The sequence below is a fragment of the Opisthocomus hoazin genome, chromosome 4 (genome assembly GCF_030867145.1).
Source record: "Opisthocomus hoazin isolate bOpiHoa1 chromosome 4, bOpiHoa1.hap1, whole genome shotgun sequence".
Lineage (NCBI taxonomy): Eukaryota > Metazoa > Chordata > Aves > Opisthocomiformes > Opisthocomidae > Opisthocomus > Opisthocomus hoazin.
Genome location: NC_134417.1, coordinates 13,199,174 through 13,218,848, shown reverse-complemented (window position 1 = coordinate 13,218,848; position 19,675 = coordinate 13,199,174). Strand labels below are relative to the sequence as shown.

The following is a 19,675-nucleotide window of genomic DNA, read 5'->3' as shown; positions in this document are numbered from 1 at the left end:
GCTCCCATTGGTGGTGATAAACGATGACAGGGATGCAGGAGGACTGCCTCTCAGTTCTGCGAGCAGGGCAAGTATCTCGGCTGTGGCTAAAGGAAGAGCAGGGATTAAATCTGTGTCTCCTAGAGGTCAAGTGATTTCTGTTGGAGACTTGAATTTTCTGGAACTACTTCTTCTGAACACTTCAGCATTTTTGGGTTTCAGCCTCAGATGGAGGAGGGACATTTTGAATGTTGAGTGTTGCAGAAGAAAAGCAGCTTTCCCACCATATCTGGTTTCAGTAGCTTCCAGGTGTGCCAACTGTGGTAAAAAGACTTAAGCCTGAGATGCAAAACTAAACATTAGTGCTTTATCTGTTTTGTGGTTACATTTGTTTGGTTTTAGTGATGGGTGATGAAGAGTTTCTTTATACAATTATGGCTGTCTGGAGAGGTGCAAAACTCTAAATGGCAGGCAATGTCACCCAGTCTCTCAGTGAGTGTTGCAGACTGGTATGTGGGGCACATTTTCTTTCAGAGATCTGTCAGATGGTGTGCATACAGCTCCTCGGGCTCACAGTCCACACTTGGAATTGCATTTCCAAACTGTGAGGGGTAAAAAATTATGTATTGATTCATTGCAAATTCAAACTGTGTCTAAAAAAAAAAAAAAGTAAATGACTCAATGGTAAAGAAATTGAGTAGACTGTGTCTTGTTGCTGTAATCAGCTAGTCCTTTGGAATATCTCAGTGGAAAGTTTGATGAAGAGCAGAGCAGTGACACTTTCCCTTTTTGGATGAGGTCACTGTTCCAGATGGGCTTGTGGTTTGTAAGCAAAGTTAAACATCTCTCTGATTGCTAAATACTGTAAACTGATCTGCTCAACTTCACACTTCCAACAAAAAATCTTAGCCTTCTACTAGATTTTTGTTAATCATGACACTGAAATGGCATTAAGTTACATATGAAAGTACAGCTTTTTTTCAATATTTGGTCTTAGTTTATAAGCATGTGAAATGTAAAACAACTACATTAAAGATTTTAACCATTGAATTGAGATTAGTAAGTATATTACTGTACATATGAGTATTGCTGTAAAGCACTTTCCACTTCTTCCTTGCTGCGATATGGATATACCTAATAAATAGTTTCGTGTATCATCTGGGATTTCTACATCTGGAGAGGTTAGCATACACTGTAAGGTGGTAATACTTTAAAGCATGAGAATATCCAGGATTACTTTTATTTCCGGGAAAGCTACTTGGCAACATTGAAAGCCTAAAGAGAAGATGCATGAACTTCTTAAGAGTAGGCTTGCTTTATTAAGTTTTACACAAACTTTTACAACTCTTTTTCTGTATATCTGAAACTAGAAGTGTTTTGTGGAGATTTTTGTTAGCGAGCTTAAAGTGCAAAGGCAAAACTTATGCTTCACATTTGACATGGTGACTGGTATCTGGAAATGCAAGGAGATTTACGCTTTAAACATGGAATTTTTGCCATTTGGTGATCCAGTCTTCAATGCCGTATAGAAAGAAATAGGGGGGAAAATGACTCAAAGTATGGTCAGAATCGTATCCTTGATTTTTGGCCTTTTTATATGTATATTTACACATATACTGTGTGAATGCAGAACAGAAGGGTTTTCAATACTAAACACATGGGACCAGTTTTAATAGAATTTTCTGGCTCTGGATTTAAAGGGGGGAAAAGAATAGACAGAAGTTGAAGGACTGAAATTATGTAATCAATTTTGCAGTCATGTGTGCCTAAAAACAAATATAAATCTGTTCCATTTGTTTTCTCACATTTTCGTAATTAAAAACATTAATTCCGTTCATATTTTTGTTAGCAGCAAAATGTTTAGCTGCTTTTGGGGAGGTGCTGGGCAGTGTGGTGGCTGGAACCCTGGACTGGCATCCAGTCTGTTGGTCTCTCAGGTTTAGTTTCCTCATTAGTGGGATAAGGATAAAGGAGCTGAATGTTTTTGGAAGAAATTTAACGTCTAATGTCAAGTGCAATATAAAAGTCAGATTACTATTAATAATTGAAATTACACTAATGATAAAGCTACATGTGAATTGTGTGCAGTACATGTGAAGTTTTGAACAGAATAGGCTAGTAATGGAAAATGCCATAAAAACTTAATTGCTGGGCTGTGTCATGGCCAGAATAAACCCTGCTGGTTTCAACTGGGGCCAGTATGCGTGAAAGTGCTGATTAAGGAATAGCTGTCATAAAAACATGTATACATAAGATAGAAGACTGTCAGTGAAGGAGATGTCAGTTAAAGCAAAACTAGAGAGTGACCAAGGATTTAAACTATGGGTGTGTGTCCAAACACGGTGACTACAGCAGTAGTGGGAAGACCATTTCTGTCATTTTGGTATTTGAAGAATTTGGCTCAAATCATTACTACATCTTTAGCGGTCAAGTTTGAAGAGGAAGGGTTGCTTAAATTTGTGGAATAAAAAAGCCCGACCTTCTGCTGTGATCCCAAAAAAGCCATACCTCTAAAGTCCTTTGAGCAGTTTGAACAAAAGGAGCCAAAAGGTGTTGGTGAGTAGTAATCCTTACGGGAGACAGACCAAATGCCGAGTGCAGTGCTGGGGCAGGTGGTGGAGGGGCAGGGAGAAGGAGTGGGCAGGAAGCCACGTCAATGGTGGCCTTGACTTGTATGTAGCTGGTCACACCCACCGTTTATCCCATCTTCTGAAGGGACAGAGATCTTTGCCTTTGCAGAAAATAATCACAAACAATCAAATCACGTGGAGGCTTAAACTGAAACGGTGATTGCAAACATTTGAAAGCAAGAAAGTAAAATAATTTTAATGTTTCAAGCTATTGCAATGGAGTTAGTGCAAGTTATGTTGATAATAATGGGGCAAACAGACAAAATCATTAATACCACCTGCATGATAGAAACCTACTGCTTATTCCAGTTCTTTTAAACATACATGTGATTTACTGTAATCTCCCACTATTCTCTGAGCATAGGAAAGCTGAATTCACTATATGAGATCTTAGCCTAGCAAGTGTACCCTGCCAGAAACATACAAATGCAGTCTGCGTGTCTTACTTTTGTATTTATAGCAGAATGTGTCTTCTGCGTGGTTGATGAAGCTTTCCCTTGAAGGTGTGGAAATCCATGCAAATAATGTGTTCTGATAGAAATAGCATATGGGACAAATTCACTTCCTATTTTCTAATTTCCATTCACTGCCTGTGCGGTTGCTTTATATTTCTCTTTATCAACTGTGTTATTCTTGTAGGTCACAAAAAGACTAAGAAAAGGTCTTTAAATATATATTTCTTTATACTTTTTGTCTTAGACTCTCCATAAGGTTTCAGTTACTGTTCAGATCAGCAGATCACATCTGTAGCATTTTTGCCCAAAGACAGTGTTACAGCCACATGCAGTTACTAGAGAAGCTTACTTAATAAGCTCATATTTCACTATTAAGTGACTGTACTAATATCCAGTTACATAAATTAGTGGCGTGATCCCTCTCTCTCCCCGTTTTCCATTAGGACACCACATAGTAGCTCTTACTGGATTTGGTAAAGGTTAGAGATCACTTAGTTTAAAAGAAAAATATAAGGCACCTGATCCATGTTTTTAAATCTTCTTTTAGTTTATCACACTACTGTAATCTAAAGACATCTTTCTTTTACTGTACCACACTGCAGAGGGCTTTTAGCGCAATGTATGAGTAGAGAGTTTCATTGTGGTTTGGATTTTTTTTTTCTTTTGTTTTTTGTGAATCTTTTCTGGACATGGGTGAGTTAACCATTGCTTTTTGTCTTTTTAGGGACCTGTGTCGCCAGGATAAAGCATGTGAATATTACTTCAGCATAGATGCAGATGTTGTGCTGACAAACCCAAAAACTTTAAGAATACTACTAGAACAGAACAGGTGTAGTATATCTGTTGGTTTTACAGAATTTCCTGCAACTTGAAGGGATTCTCTGCGGCCCATCCAGAGAAAAGATCCCATCTGTTTTTGCAGAGTTAGATCCTTTTAGTTTACCTGTGACATTTGATTGCCGTAGTTCATAACAGGCTTGGAGGCCAACAAGTCACAAGGCATTTTGTAGCTGTCAAGCAACAATTCCTAGTGTGAATTTCAAATGCTTCAGAGTTCCTCTGAAGAGAATGGTATGGTGTAAGCGGGTATTATGAAATGAATGAAATTTCACAGAGTAATGATTTCAAAATTGGTCACACACAAAGTATTAAAAAAAAATCAACCCAAACAACAACAGAAAAAACATCCTAAAACAAAGCCAAACAATGACTCTCTAGGGTTTTTTAGTTTAGTATTGCAGTATTATTACTTTCTTTTTAAATCATAGATGCAGTAGAACAGTGGAAAGGTGTTGGAGATGAAGCAGCTGTAATGACCAGTTTCTCCTTCTATTAGTATGATCTCTTAAGTTATACGAAGCTGTGACTTTATCAGCAGCAACTTTCTGTAGACTGGGCCTGCTGTGAATGCTGTGCAATTCACTCCTGCCGATTCGTAACTTCCCATGTTAGGTAGGTAGGTGGTGTTTGCCCCTTCATAACAAATCTGGGAATCTCAGGTGTAGCACAGAAAGAAAAGTTATCCATGTCTGTTTTGACATATTACTGAGAAGGGATGGAGCTTAAGTAAAGATGTGGCTGTTGGTACTTTGCATTATATTCCTTGTGATATTTACAGTTGTAGAAAGAGGCTAAAAGCCAGGTACACTAGGTGGAAGAAAGAGAAGCTTTGCAAAATATACCTACCAGTAGGCATCCTCTTAAATGAAGTGCCATTTTATTCTTTTTGTTCTGGTCAACTTCGGTTTTTCCCTTTGACTCTGACATTTTGGGTAAGCTAAGTCTCACTGGGTTTTGTTTTTTTTTTTTTTTTCCCATGTCTTTGTGATGTTTTTTGTCATTATGCTATGGGGAGTATTATTTTGCTTGACTGAAAATCACACCACCTCCAATTCATAGGAATCTTTGCTTCTGTAACACTGATGTTGTTTCTGGGCAGTGGGTACTTGGATGCTGTTTCTTCCAGCTGAAGCTCAGAATAGCTGTTCCGAGATTTGACAGTCACTGGTGTTTTAACTACAGTATACTCCAAACAGGAAAGCTGGTATATTTTGACATACAGTCTATGCATAACAGTTCATATTTTCTTGTTCAATATGTCACTTCACAGAAAGATAATTGCTCCGCTTGTAACTCGTCATGGGAAGCTTTGGTCCAATTTCTGGGGTGCTTTGAGCCCAGATGGCTATTATGCTCGATCAGAAGATTATGTTGATATTGTCCAAGGGAACAGAGTGTAAGTAACTGTAAGCTAATTTTTAAAGTGAAGGCACCCGGTATGGTTATTAGCAACATATTCTTACATTTTCATGCAATTTGTTTAGGTTAGTTTTGTTGTTTAACTTTTTCTGTTTCATAGGAATGCATTTGTTTTTTCCCATTCACAGCCTGAATAAAAAAGCAAAGTCTTCAGCACAATGAACATAGTTGTTACTAGTACCTGTCTGATTGTGGTTACTCTAGCAGTGCAGAATACAGGAGACAAACAAATAGCAAACCCAAACCTCTGTATTCCAGGAACCTCAGTCAAAAGAAATTGTTTCGTTCATCAAATGACTTCTTCATCTCTTGGGGGCAGATGTTTAATCAGCTGAACAACTGTAATTTCTTCATGTGTTTCTTCCTGTGTGTTATGTCAGATAAATCCTAAGGAACTCTTGAGAAATACTTTTGTCACATAGCCTTTTGAGTTTGTCCTTCCCCTAAATGAATGTGATGTAAGTTGTTCTAATCTTGACTTTCTTATGTGGTGATGTCTTTTCATTGCCCTGGAAGAAGAAAATGGTCTGAAACAGACTGAGTGCTTGAATAGGACTGGCTCATTTTCAATTGCCCTGAAAGATGTGCTCGTGGTGCTGGGAGGGAGGAAATCTGCAGAGTGAGCGTTGTGACAGCAATGCTTTTTTGTTGATGTTGGCCCAACTGACATAAATATGTGGCCTGCTGTGGTGTGTGGGTGTTTGTGTGAGGAGGTCACACTAGCTGTGTGAAGCCTCAGTGAAGTCTTTAAACTCACTTAAAAATGTGTTCTAGAATTACTTTCTCCATCTGGTAGTATAGAATAATAATACAAAAGAGTTTGACTGATTGTCTTTAGCTATGGAAACGTGAAGTACATTTGTAGTTAAAACTCCGTAGAGAATTTGACTTTTCTATTTTTTATAACAATACTTCATAGAAGTTGCATTATTCCCTACGCCTACGTGTGAGATGTCCACAATGTCCAGCTGTAGTTTTTCAAATGTCTTGGGAACATTTCAGCTTCATTTCCTTGGAACTTGCTTAGTCTTGTCAGCAAATACAGAGACACTGATTTGATAGAATTGGCAACGGATTGATTTTCATGGCTTAAAACTATTTGCCCCTCCCCCTTTTGTTTTTTTTCTTTTACAGAGGAGTATGGAATATTCCTTACATGGCTAATATATACTTAATTAAGGGACGAACTCTCAGATCGGAGATGAAAGAAAAGAACTACTTTATGCGTGATAAGCTGGATCCTGATATGGCTTTCTGCAGGAATGCCAGGGAAATGGTAAGGTGTATCTATAACAGCTTGCTTTTAAATACACACAGACTTCTTTGTGTCCTGCTACACTTGACTGCTTCACTTGATTGATCTTAGATATTATATTTTTACTTCTAATTCAAAGTACTGGCCAATTTTTGTGACATAGAGCATTTTAGGTGTATTTCTTTAGACTGTTGAGAACAGAGGTTTTTGCAATGCCAGTGCACAAGTGCACTGACTGCATGATGATTTTTATTTAAATACACTGAGAATTCCTGTTGAGGTTAAAATATCTTCCTCGTTGGTGCAACCTCAACAGGATGAAAGAGGGTTCAACTTCTCTGCTGTATATGACTTCAAACTTGTTGATGCATTTAGAGCATCTCTATTATGCGCATTTTATGCAGTGTGAAACTTCTAGCAGACTAAGTTGGATTATTTTGCAGTTTTGTATTTAAGTAGATACATATTTGAACTAATGATGGGCAGTGTTGACAATAAAAAGCCTAAGTAATTTATGAAATTGTATGAATCCTCTTAGGGAACATGAATTGCTCATTAATTTTTCCAGATAGATAAAAACTGTATCAGAAATTTGTTACTTGCATTAAGCTGTAAGTAATGAGAGAAAACGTATTTGTACTGCAAAAATATGAATATGTAAATCCATTTCTACTGATATTTACACTAGTTTCAGCACAGAAACAAATAAGACCTAAACCAGACCTATTTCCAGACACTATATCATTGAAAAATAATTTTGCTGAATTGAACAAGAAAAGTTGGCAAGTATTATTTTTTTTATTCCTTCATAACAAGGCATGATATCCTTTATTTGTACTGATTCTTCAGAACGTCCCCATCCAATTCTGTGGTATTCAAACCTTCTCAGCATCAGTTATTACAAACCTGTGCTTCCCATGCGCTCATTAAACTAATCGGACTGGCTCATCAGAAAATTGCTTTCTCTTTTCCTCTTTCTCAGTCTGTGCTGTAAGATGGTCTGGTATGTGCTTGTTTTTGTATTGCAGCAGATAAGAAGGGGCTGGTGGAAACAGCTTTGACATGCGTATTATGAGCTTTGCTTGGAGATGCATGTTGTCTGTAAAGGCATACCAGCTTTTGATCAAAGGCTGCTATTTCCCTAATGTAACTGTGGAAACCTAATAGTAGTCGGAAAAAGAGAAAGATTATGTATCAGAAAACTGATATGATGATTCTCCTTCATTTTAGACTTTACAAAGGGAAAAAGACTCCCCTTCTTCGGAAACATTCCATATGCTCAGACCCCCAAAGGTGTTGCTTTATTTTTTTTTTATTCATTAGTTATTATTACATGCAGTATTATTCTACCACAGGAAGATATTTCTCCTCTGTCCACTTACTCAAATACTGCTCTAGCTTTCTCTTTAGTGTTCTAAGGTTCAAGTTTTTTGCTGGGGACAGGTTCTTCACTGCCAGCTCAAAACATCTTCGAGAGGCCTGTTGTTTACTCGGGGACGTTTCTCAGTGCTTCTGAGGTCAAACTGTGCTGAAGCTGTGCTTCCATAGCTAGAATTGTTTCAGCAGTCCAAGGAAGGACTAAAGCTCAAGTCGCTAGCAGGGTAGCCAGGCCCCCTCGGTGACCACACAGGGCAGGTGTGAAATCGATGTCATTTCAAGCTGTTTTTGTGACCCAGACCCTCCTTATTCTCCCTGCTGCAGCTATTTAATGATTCGGTAAGTGCCCAAAACTGGGCACATGTTTAACATAATTATGATCTTTCTAACAGTTTTAACTCTTTTTCAGACAGAAACATAGACAGAAATACCTAAATAAGAATGTCTTCATCTGCTGCAAATCTAAAAGTCAACACTTTTGAAATGAGGTTTTAGTCTGAAAAACAGTAAACTAAAAAAAAACAAAACACAAAACCTGAATTTCTTTAAAAAGAACTATTTTTCTGCTACTGTTTCTAATCAAGAGAGTTTTGTTAATATCTTCGTGTTAATAGCTTGATAATAAAGCTGGATCTTAGCACACTCGGTATCTTGCACATATTCTGCAATGTTTGCTTAGGTGAACATCACAGTGCTCAGCTGGTTTGCACCCTGATCTGAATATTCTTTTATGCTGTATATACCAATATCTTTTTATTTCAGGCCAATTCACCAAAGGATCATGTAGTGAATACTCTGAAACAAGTTTCTTGTTCTGACTCACATTAGCCCTTTTATTCTTTTTATTGTTAGCTTATTCTTTCAGTTCTTCATCAGAAACTAAACACTAGACGTTGGTTTTCTTGCATGGGTATTTTCGATTTGAGAGCAGGTACTTCCCGTGTGTCTGGTTAGGTTTTCTGGAAAACAAATGAACCAACCACTTCTCTGTTTTCTCCTTTCTATAACTGTATGTGGGTTTACACTATCAACAATATATGTTTTGGTTTAATGTGTTTAGAAAATGAATTCAACCAAATGCTTGTAACGAAGAAATTACAAACACTATTTGGTGATTAGAATCAACCATTTGAAAATTAAAGATGCTACATGAACAGCACGTGTATAATGTGTATGTACAAGTGTGTGATATATTTTATGAACATGCAGGCATAAACAGACTTCTTAAAAACATCATTTTTACTAACATGGACAGTTTTGCTAATGACATTTTCTCTACTTGGTATAGGGTGTTTTCATGTACATTACCAACAGACATGAATTTGGAAGACTTATTTCTACAGCCAATTACAATACCTCCCACTACAACAACGACCTCTGGCAGATATTTGAAAATCCTGTGGTATGCATCTAATTAGTGATGAAATAGCTGAAAAAATTGTGAAGTTTGTGTGTTATAAAGGACTTGGGATTTAAAGACTTTACACGGAAAACATGTGTTTATTATGCACTAAATATTAGTTGCGTACCAAAAGGTGTTCTCTACAACCCATTTAAGCAAAGGACAGTATATCATATCAACAAGCCAACTGGTGACCAGAGTAAGGAGTTGAAGATAACGGCCCTGATGTAACAGGTTTCATGATTTTTGACATGATGAGAACCAGTTTACTTGTGGATATAAGAAATTGTTTAATTGTTTCCAGGACTTTTGGTAGAGCAAATGAATAGAATATAAATTATTTTTTGTCACTTATAAATTAATTTGTTCCATTTTAATGTTTTAAAATATTTTTTTAATTTTTTTTTTTTTAGGACTGGAAGGAAACCTATATAAATCCCAACTACTCAAAGATCTTCACTGATAATATAGTAGAACAGGTGGGTATAAGTAGTTTTCTTAAAATTTGTGGGACTAAATGATAATAAGTTGGCATACAGTAACGATTTCCATGCAAATGTTGATTTGGTCTGCGGCTGAACAGCTTCTTGATGTTTTGGATCAGAACTGAATTTTTGCCACTTTGAAAACTAGATGAGAGGAGACCAAAAAATAATTGCTAGATTGCTCAGAATAATGTAATTGTAATTACCTTTTGCAAAATACAGACGTATTTAGCTTATTTATTTGGACTGGCTAGTACCACTAGCAGGAGGCCTAAGAAAATTTCTGTAGCAGATTGCTGTGTTTTCTGGTATCTGGTAAAGGCAGGCTCTTCTAGATACTTCCTTTGGGGTGTGCCTTGCCCTGTGGATTCTTTAAGGTCTGACAACCACGAATCCAAGGTGAAGCCCTTTGCTGAATATGAAGAAGTCTCTTTTTTTTTGTGTCTGCCTGGCTGCTTGCTTTCATGCAGCTGATCTGGACAGAGCACTTCTAAAATGATAATTGTTGTACCAGTGTTGGATGATCAGTTCTGTGACAGTTAGGGACAGTGACTTAGTGAACATTGCTTCCTTAAGAATCCAGGATAAATTGGTTTTGTGTTTAAAACAATGTTAAGTTTTAAACTGTTTCTCTGAATACTTTGTAGTGTAGAATGTTAAGGTTACTATTTAGAGCAACCAAGGCACAGAATGGGTGGATACGCTGATGCAGCTGTTGATGCTGCGTCATGGCTTACAAGGTGGCTAATAGCTTTGGCTTCATTCTGTGAGAATGTGCTTGTGGATCAAGACAAAACAATTATTCACATGTATCTGAATTGTGACTCAGATGAGAACAGCTGATATCCTGTAGTGACCAAGAGAAGTGAATATGCCCTTTTTAGCAGTTGATAAGATTTTCTCCACTGAAAGAGATGAATGTAGTTCTTAAATGTTTTTTGTTTTGTTTTTTTTTCTTTTGTAGCCGTGTCCAGATGTGTTTTGGTTTCCCATATTTTCTGACACTGCCTGTGATGAATTGGTAGAAGAGATGGAACATTTTGGACAGTGGTCTGGTGGAAAACACCAAGTAAGTGTCAGCCTCTATAAACATGACCTTAATGAGCAAGTACCTTTGTGGTAATGACCTGAGACATCTGCTTCGTGGTATAAAATGCTTGGTTTAGTCTGCCATGTAGCTTATTGTTCAGTAGATGTAGAGACATTTGTCAAATGACCTTGAACTAGCAAGTTCAGACACTAACAGTAGTGCAGTTGCTGTAGTAGCAGTCTGACAGTTATCCAAGGCTGATCTTGGATAGCTGTTAATTAGTGTTCAGAGAAGTTTTACTTTTTATCTCTTCAGTACTAATTTGTCAGTGTGTCCCTCTAAGCAGTTACCCACAAAAGTTATGAGCTGTTGTGTTTGCAGGAAGTTCATGATACTCATTAGCTACTGCTAAAATCAGAGGACTGTTTGCCTTATTCACAAATGTGGTACCTTGGAAATGAGATAAATTACAGTTGTCATTTTACTTCAGGGATGAGCCTCCAGAAAGGATTTTTACATACTTCTATCTTCAAATTCTTTCAACATTTCTTACCATGTCAAGTTGAGATCCGTACTCTCTTGGTCTCCTATAACTTCAGTTGCATCTACATATCAATAATTAAAACATTATCCCAGGAAGCTCTTATTTACAGGCAACACATCCAAATATTTACTCACCTTTTAAAAAATTTCGAATTTTTGGTCATTGATAGCTCAGCAGTTTTTTTCTACAGCAGTTAGCTGTGAAATTACTGTACAGCAAGCTCACATATGCCCACTAAAGCATTGCTTTGTTGCAGTTTTGTGATTCTGCAGATTTCAAATAAATATTTGTAGAAGTTCCAGAAGCATTCAATGTTCATATTTCAAGGCTATTTATGGTGTTTTCATTAGGATAGCCGTATTTCTGGAGGTTATGAAAATGTCCCAACTGATGATATTCATATGAAGCAAATCGGACTGGATAATGAATGGCTGCATTTCATAAGAGAGTTCATTGCACCAGTAACGCTAAAAGTGTTTGCTGGCTATTATACCAAGGTATGTGTTTAATTTTTTTTGCAGATGATTAGGACATAGCATGAGTAGTTCTAATAATTTTTCTGAATATACCCTACTTGGTTTGATTGGGGAGTTTATACATGATGTAGCAGCAGTTATAGTTGAATGTTGTTGTTAACTTTAAACAAACAACAAAACCCCCAAACCACGAGTACCCTGTGTGTGACTTGGAATTTCACATGTTGAAGTCTGACTGCATATTTTGTTTCAGGGGTATGCTTTATTGAATTTTGTTGTAAAATATAGCCCTGACAGACAGCGGTCGCTCAGACCTCATCATGACTCCTCTACATTCACAATCAACATCGCTCTCAACAAAGTAGGAGAGGACTTTCAAGTAAGTTGACAACTTACTGACTTTAAAAAAATGTCCTTTGAGTGTCTAATACTGTTTCCAAACTAGAGCCTAAAAGGATGTACGTAAAGACCATGTTGAAAAGGAAAAAATAGGCATCACAAATTCAGATACATTATTGCTTGGTGTTTTTTGGGAAGTACTAAATTTGCTCAATTGCACGATCCAGAACTGTTGATGCAGTCAGGCTGAACTAGTCAAAATGTTTTCAAATGGTGAGGGAGAAGGGGTTTAAAGAACAACTTTGGATATGTTGGCCATTTCATTTCTAACATTTCTGAAATGTTTCATTTCTGTACAGTGAAAACCAATTTTTCAAAATATTTTAAATAGTCTGAAGTTGACTCAAATGGCTTCTTTTCTTTACAACTTTTTGAATGATTCTTTTTTACATCAGCCACAGAATGAAAATTTTCAACTGTTGTTCCTGTGGTGTTTGTTTTTTTTTTTTTCCCTGAGAAATTATTTTCTACTCTGATATTGATTCAAATAAAACAGTCCCCCGAGTATGGAGATAGGCAGTGGCAGTGATATCTGGCTTTGACTAGTAGAGAAACTTAAACCTATTTCATTTATAAACCTATATTATTCACAGTCCTACTTAACACCCATAAATGTGTTTCTCAGACTTAACTAATTTAGAGAACACACCTTCAGTCTGAGAGCAACAGCCAGATTAATTTGTGTGAGATTTGTTTAAATGCTGTCCTGGGTAGGGATACAGTCCTGGAACAGGGCCTGTGAACATTACTTGCTTCTCCCTGGTATCATCTGCAGTAAAGTTACTGAAGATCTGTTTATCAGAGTTGCTTCTGGATTGAGATGTTATTGAGTTGTTATTCGGGGAATGCTATATCAAAGCAAGGGGAAATCTTTGACTGCAAACACCTGTCTGTTACGTATTGCTCTGAAGAAGGTGTCATTTAAACAACCTTGTTAGTAGGGATAGTTTAAAAAAAAAGTAGCATTGTTAACAGCCTGTTAATAATAGCAAAGTATTTGAAGCTGTGGATAAATAAAAAGGAACTTACTCAGTTAAAACAGAAGGTTAATGTCTGGGGTTTTGTTTTTTTTTTGCTGCAGGGAGGTGGATGTAAATTTCTTAGGTACAACTGTTCCATTGAGTCTCCTAGGAAAGGATGGAGTTTCATGCACCCAGGAAGACTTACTCATTTACATGAAGGACTTCCTATCTTGAATGGCACAAGATACATTGCAGTATCATTTATTGATCCTTAATTTTATTTTTCCCCCTCTTGAGCAGTGTTTGATTCTTTACATAAACATTTATTTATAGATTTCTTCTGGAAGATGGTGACAAAAGAAACTTTGAGTTGCTTTTCCTAGACAGCAAAGTTACTTTGGGCTAAAAGAATGAAAAAAAGAAAATGTTCTAAATTGTTGAAGATCTCTCAATATCTGCTCTGAGCCTTGAGTCACAAAGTAAACATGTCCTGCTTATGTTTCCATTCTGCTGTCATAAAGTAGGTAAGGAGGGAAAATGGAAAAGTGTTTTGTAACAAATCCATTTCTTTGTTGGAAAAAACGTGAACAACCCTAGATGCAAAATTACCTGAAAAATTTATTGCTGTTTTCATTCAGTAAAGTGACACAGCTGAAGTTTTTGTGGTGTGTGTATTTGGTACCAAGCAATTAAATACTGCAGCATAAAAACAAAATCAAGTGAATCTTGTATACAGTTGCTGGGAATAAGCAGTGATTCCATATGCTGGCGTATACTGAAGGGAAAACATGTCAGTAGCCTGTTTTCTTCATTCATTTTCAATACTGAAATGCAGACCTTTGGAAGAAAAAAAAAAAATTATTGTGGAAATTGAGCAAGGATTCAATAATTTAGCTGAGAAAAAATGGTTTATCATTTGTTTCAAAAACTCATCCTGTTAAAAATTTACTTTTCTTCACGAAGTGACCTTCATTTAAAATGAGTTATTTTTCTAAATTTGTAATTGCACCCAATTGATACTGGAAATTTGATGTTTATTTTCAGAATGCTGGTAACTTTTAATAATAGGATGTTTTATAAGGACAATTTTCTACTCTTAACTTAAAATTACTTGAATTTTGTATCAGGAAAGTGAAATTGTGGCGGTCTCCCTTTTAAAGCTAAGGGTCTTAACTTGCCATTTATTTTAAAGAAATCGGTTTAAAATATTCCTACTGTATCTACTGTTTGTAATTTAAAGAAACTTGAAGCAAACTATCTCAAAGTCTACCGTGCCAAAATGCACAACTTGTTGGAAAAACTTGTGAAAAATAAAGGGTAATTTTAAATTAATTTAACAGCTTTTACTTGACTGTATTAAGTAGATTCTTTGCATGTTGCTGTTGTTCTTACAGCAATTATATTTATTGTTGAATATTTTTAACAGAATTGTAGATACATTTAGATTGGAGGTTTCTCTAAGTGTCAGTTTTTGGCTTATTTACTCTGCTAATGTTGAGATTGTTTCTCCTGTGAGTTGGTGCCTGTGTATGTTACAGAGTGCAGTGTGCTTGCAGAACGACCCCAGCAGGATGGATGTTTCTTGTTCTCTGTACCAATCTTCCTTTTTTGTGCAGAGGCTTTTTGATGTTCCAAAAAGTAGTTGGCTGTTTACCTGCTAATATTTGAAGAAATTTTATATCACATTTCCTAACCCGAAGCTTTATTTGGAGTGGAAAGGGTGGGGAGAGGAGTTCAAAGATTATTCTGTTACCGAAAGTAAGAGTGGCTGCTTGTTTCCCTGTTCTGGTGTTTTGAGGAGTGGCTCATAGTCATGCTGAAAGTTACGCTGAAGCAGACATCAAAATGTGGTAACTTCAATAATGTACTGAAGTGGGCTGGCTTGAAAAGGAGTGGCTTTTCACAAGTTCTTTGCTTTCTTTTCGTTTCTCTTTACACTCTCAACTTTTCTTTGCTTCAGGCTGAACTTAGGAGGCTGATAACCCCTGACTTTGTTTCCACACATGGAACACCTCTGCTGTAGTGGACATCTCTGTGTATGTATGTAGCCTGGGCTTAGGCAAACTCTACAAATCAGAAAATCTTGAGGCCTGCAGAATGAAAGCAGCCTTTGTTAGTCAACTTCTGCAGAGCATTTGCCTGTGGTCTCTTAGGCTAACTTGGAACTGAAAAATATTTTTACCACTGGATCAGTTACAGACAGTTTACTGTTATGAGGAGCTTTCTTGCAAAAAGTCACAAAAACAGAATTCTGTAAAGCACAGGAGAAGTTCTCTTGCAGAATTTTTTTGTACCTAACTTGTACTTTAATTATGTATTTTTTAGTTCTCAATCACATTGATTTTTTTTAAATATATTTTTTTTCTCAACGTATTCATGACAGCTTTACTTACTGTTAAATTTCTATATTTGCAACTATTAATTTACTCTGTCATGTAGTGACACGTAATGTTACATTTACTGTGCTGCATGTTTGTTGGAAGGGAAAAGTGTGTTTGCCATGTGCACATGGCTAAAATTCTGACTTGTTTTTTATTTTAGTGAAGTATTTGCAAAGGCTAACAACTAACTTTCAGGTGGGTGGCAACATGTATGGAAGTGTCCTCATTAATTTCTTATGGAACTGACAGATACCAGAAAAAAATTTGTTCTTAAGGGTTCAGCTGAATTAGTTCTGAAGGCTTTGCTTTGTTCAGCTGTGTGTTAGCACATGAGCTCACACAGGCTAAACAAAATTGTCACTATTAGGAAATTACTTCTAATTTTCATTACTTTTAAAAGCACTTAAAGACTCTTGTGTCTCCTGATGAAGTTTGTTTTGGGGCATGGAAGATATGTGCGTCAGGAGGAAAGAAGCAACCTTGAATTCCAGCAGTGTATGAGAAACCTCAGGAGTACAGGGACAGAAAGGTGCTCTGCAACAGATGAGACCTTTGTAGAGTATTTGATTTGTTCTGCTTTCATCTAACTCTGCTTTTCACTGTTAAGTACTTGAAGAGACGGTCATGTGGGTGAGGGGTGGGGGAGCAGTATATGGGTAAGGGAATTTCTTAATATTTTTAACTAAAAGGAGACTTGAGTATAGCTTGATTTTTATTTGATATTTGTGAACTATTCCAGCTCTGATACTCCTAAAAAATGTTCAGGATATTCAGTAGTATTTTACACATTTGATCTTTAACGTCGCTATGCAACAAGTAATTCAAATCTGTATTTGTCACTCCTTTTTTTTCCCCCAAAGGATTACTGTTCCACTCTTACTGTGAATAGGACTGTGACAAGCCCCAAAAGAAGACAGGTTTCCAGTGAGACAGTAATAATGAAATCTATTTGATTGTGCCTTTTTCTTTTGTAACAGCTTTCCCCCCACATCTACTGTATTCGTGGAATCAATTCAATGGAGGGCTTCCACAACAGCTTCTCTTTTGCAGCATGTAAGAAATAAGGACACAGACATTTAAAGAGGTGGAAAAGTCTATAAAAGACCCTTACCATTCCTTCCTCCCACGTGCACATAATAATTTGGCTTTTGTTTTTCTGCTTGAAAGAATTTGTTCAGATTTTTCTTTTCAGCTAGTACTACAAGCTTTTTAAAGAATATATGCATTTTAGTTTCCGTTGATGTATTTCTGATATGGTCTTCAGTGGATTCAGTTCTGAAAGAAGGAGGTATTTTTTGAGTCTTCACTTCCCTGAATCCCCACTTTCTTGCATAGCAGAGTAGGCTGTTCTGCTGTTTTTCTGAGTGAAAGGGAACACAGTACCTATCTCAGCAGCCCCCTGTGACTGAGGTGTCATATAGTTACTTGATTATTATTTTTTTAATTATGGGATTTTTTGATTCCATAGCAGAACATGAGCTAGAAGGGAAGAGCTTTCATAAAATTAATTTGTAGAATTGATATTGGCAGTTCTTAGAGCCGAGATTTGCACTAGTAGAGTTAACTGTAGAGTTGCAGGAATACATAAGTAATTTATGGCTGTGCGGAAGTCCCAGTTGTTCTGTTTGTTCCCTCTAGCTGCTGCTAAGAAAGATGGTCTCTGACAGAAAGTTAGTTTGCAGCCAGCACTAAAACTGAAATGAGAATTGATGGTGCAGGGTTTTGTTGTACCCTAAAGGTGGAAGTGTCACTTCAAATGGCTTTCCAGCATGGTTTCCTACAGTCTTCCTGTATCATCATATAACAAGTGACTCCAGATCTAATGCAGCCAATGGTCCTGCTCAACAGTACTGAAGAACCTTGTTCTTGTATACAAATCAAATGTTAAACAGGATTGGAAAGAGATGCTTTTATCATCTTCAATGAAACATTTTATTTGGTAGTTGTATTGTTGTTATTTTTTTTTTTTTTTTCTGTAATTATCTTCCCATTTGACATGGCTTTTACGATCTGTATAAATACATCCCACTTCTGGGATGATGGCTGTCTTTTAGTGCATTTCGGGGCTGGGGGTTGATTGAAATGAGGAGGGGGTGGGTCAACGCTCAGGGCAACTCAAAACTCACCACAGAGAATTGCGTCAACGCTCAGGGCAACTCAAAACTCACCACAGAGAATTGCTTTCTTCTACAGCTGTTGGCACACAGCTGTGCCGTGTGTTCCTTCGGCACCTCCATCCTAAACTAGTAGGAGGAGGTCTGGGAAGCAGTTGGTACCCTGATGTGATGCTAAGGCTGCTAAATGTGGAGATTAAATGTAAATCTTGGTGATTTACTGCTTTTGGAAAGTTAGTTTAATAGATTGAACTTCACTTCAGAAAAGCTGTTTTGGCTCCTTTTAAAGCAATGCCTCTCAGGATTATTTTGCGCGAGAATCAAGCGTGAGATCAGCTATCTGATAAAAGCCTATTGTCTTAAGGTGTTTAACAGAGTGAGGCAACAGTTCAAAAGTAGGGTTTTGCTCAGCACGGTTACAACCTTTATTGGCACCAGTGCAGCTTCAGAAGTAGCAAAGCTGAAGGCCAGGCCAGCATGGAGGATATTGGCTGCATGGCAGGCAGCACTTCGGGGCGATGCCACCCCACCCAGGTAGTCGAGAAAAAGGCATTTTCTTGAAAAAGCTCACTTGTGTTTTGGGTCCTGATTCTTGTTCCCTCTGTGCTTGCTCACCTCACGTACTACTGGTTTGCAGTTGTTTAATGTCTCGGAGTGCCTGAAGTTGGCAAGGGAGATGTGTAGTCGCATAGTAACAAATTTATTCAGGAACCAGTCTTTTGGCTTGAAATCAGAATTACTCTATTTCCAGGAATTTTGCTTAGTTGTGAAAGGAGTTGCTGAACTACTAATGGCTTTGCACCATTTTGTTTCTGCACTTTTTTGGGAGTGGGGAGCAGCGAGAGGAGGAAGGTAGCAAAACAAACTTTACTACAACATCTGTAGTATAGATTTTTGGTTTTAAATTAAAGCATATTCTTCCAAGCATATAAAATAAATTATCTTCTCCATGTAAGACAGTAGCAGAACTAGCAGAATAACTGCTCAGGTCCCTGTTCCTTAAAGTAACTTGGTGACTGATATATATTGTTACTATACAAGGGGAAGGAGTGTCCAACTGGTGTTGCTCCTGTTTGAATGATAGGTATTTTTCCATCCTCCTGTGGTAGCAGTGAGGATGGAGAGACTGAGCTGGTTAAGGGTACATGAGAGAGGGAGATGTATACTGCTTCAGTCCCCGGCTGCGCTCAGCGCACTGATTATGGAGAAATTTGGTTTTTGCTGCTATAGTTGGATCCAACTTAGTTCCCCCCAAGCATGTGTATAAAGAACTTTGAGAAAACAGACTGTGCTTTGTAAGGATGAACTCCTCTGGTATTTTAGCTCCTGAATTCTAGCAAGTCTCTGAGCTTACAGGAGGTGAGGATTTTGGGGGATTTAGCTTGTTTTTTCCCAGAGACTTCTAACTTGGGTGTGGTGGTAACTGAAGGCATATCTGTTAGAAGTGATGTCCCTTAATGAGTTTCAAGTCGCAGAAGCACAAGGCCATTGCAGCTTTTTAAAGGAAGGTTCTCCAGCATGAAGTAAACACAATGCATGAGAAGGTGAGGCAGAAGGTATTAAGTATAAGCTACTAAAAGCTAGTTTTTGTCTTTGGAAGTACTGTGTGAATGTAAGAGGTGAGTGGGTGCACAATGCAACAATGAACTTCTGGCATGGTCAAATTTAGAGACTCTGAATCGCTTTTGCAAACTGTGATTCACAAGTGAGCTATTTCAAGCACTTGGTCATTCTTCAGAACATGCACCATGTAAAGTAAGACAGGTCCTGGTATATGAAACAGTGTTTTGCCTTAAAATTTCCAGATCCAGTGGTCTCTGACTTGTCTTTGCTGCACCATCATGAATTATAGAGCAGGGATCTTGATAGCGGTACTTGCAGAAAGAGGAAATTCTCAGTTCTTGTATGTCAATCTCACGCATTAATC

General features: G+C 37.4%; 1 protein-coding gene across 2 annotated transcripts in view; it reads left to right on the top strand.

The window, feature by feature from the left end:
* PLOD2 (procollagen-lysine,2-oxoglutarate 5-dioxygenase 2) overlaps nt 1–14,590 on the top strand; it is a 62,701-nt gene extending 48,111 nt beyond the window's left edge. The window contains exons 11-20 of one of the 2 annotated variants that reach the window (XM_075418016.1): nt 3,789–3,893; nt 5,175–5,300; nt 6,458–6,599; nt 7,809–7,871; nt 9,244–9,357; nt 9,771–9,836; nt 10,807–10,911; nt 11,767–11,913; nt 12,146–12,271; nt 13,373–14,590. In XM_075418016.1, coding sequence (XP_075274131.1) covers nt 3,789–3,893; nt 5,175–5,300; nt 6,458–6,599; nt 7,809–7,871; nt 9,244–9,357; nt 9,771–9,836; nt 10,807–10,911; nt 11,767–11,913; nt 12,146–12,271; nt 13,373–13,528 — 1,150 coding nt within the window. In that variant the 3' untranslated portion in view covers nt 13,529–14,590. The remainder of the gene's footprint in view (nt 1–3,788; nt 3,894–5,174; nt 5,301–6,457; nt 6,600–7,808; nt 7,872–9,243; nt 9,358–9,770; nt 9,837–10,806; nt 10,912–11,766; nt 11,914–12,145; nt 12,272–13,372) is intronic. The other variant, XM_075418017.1, reaches the window with a different exon arrangement.
* Nucleotides 14,591–19,675: the final 5,085 nt, after the last annotated feature.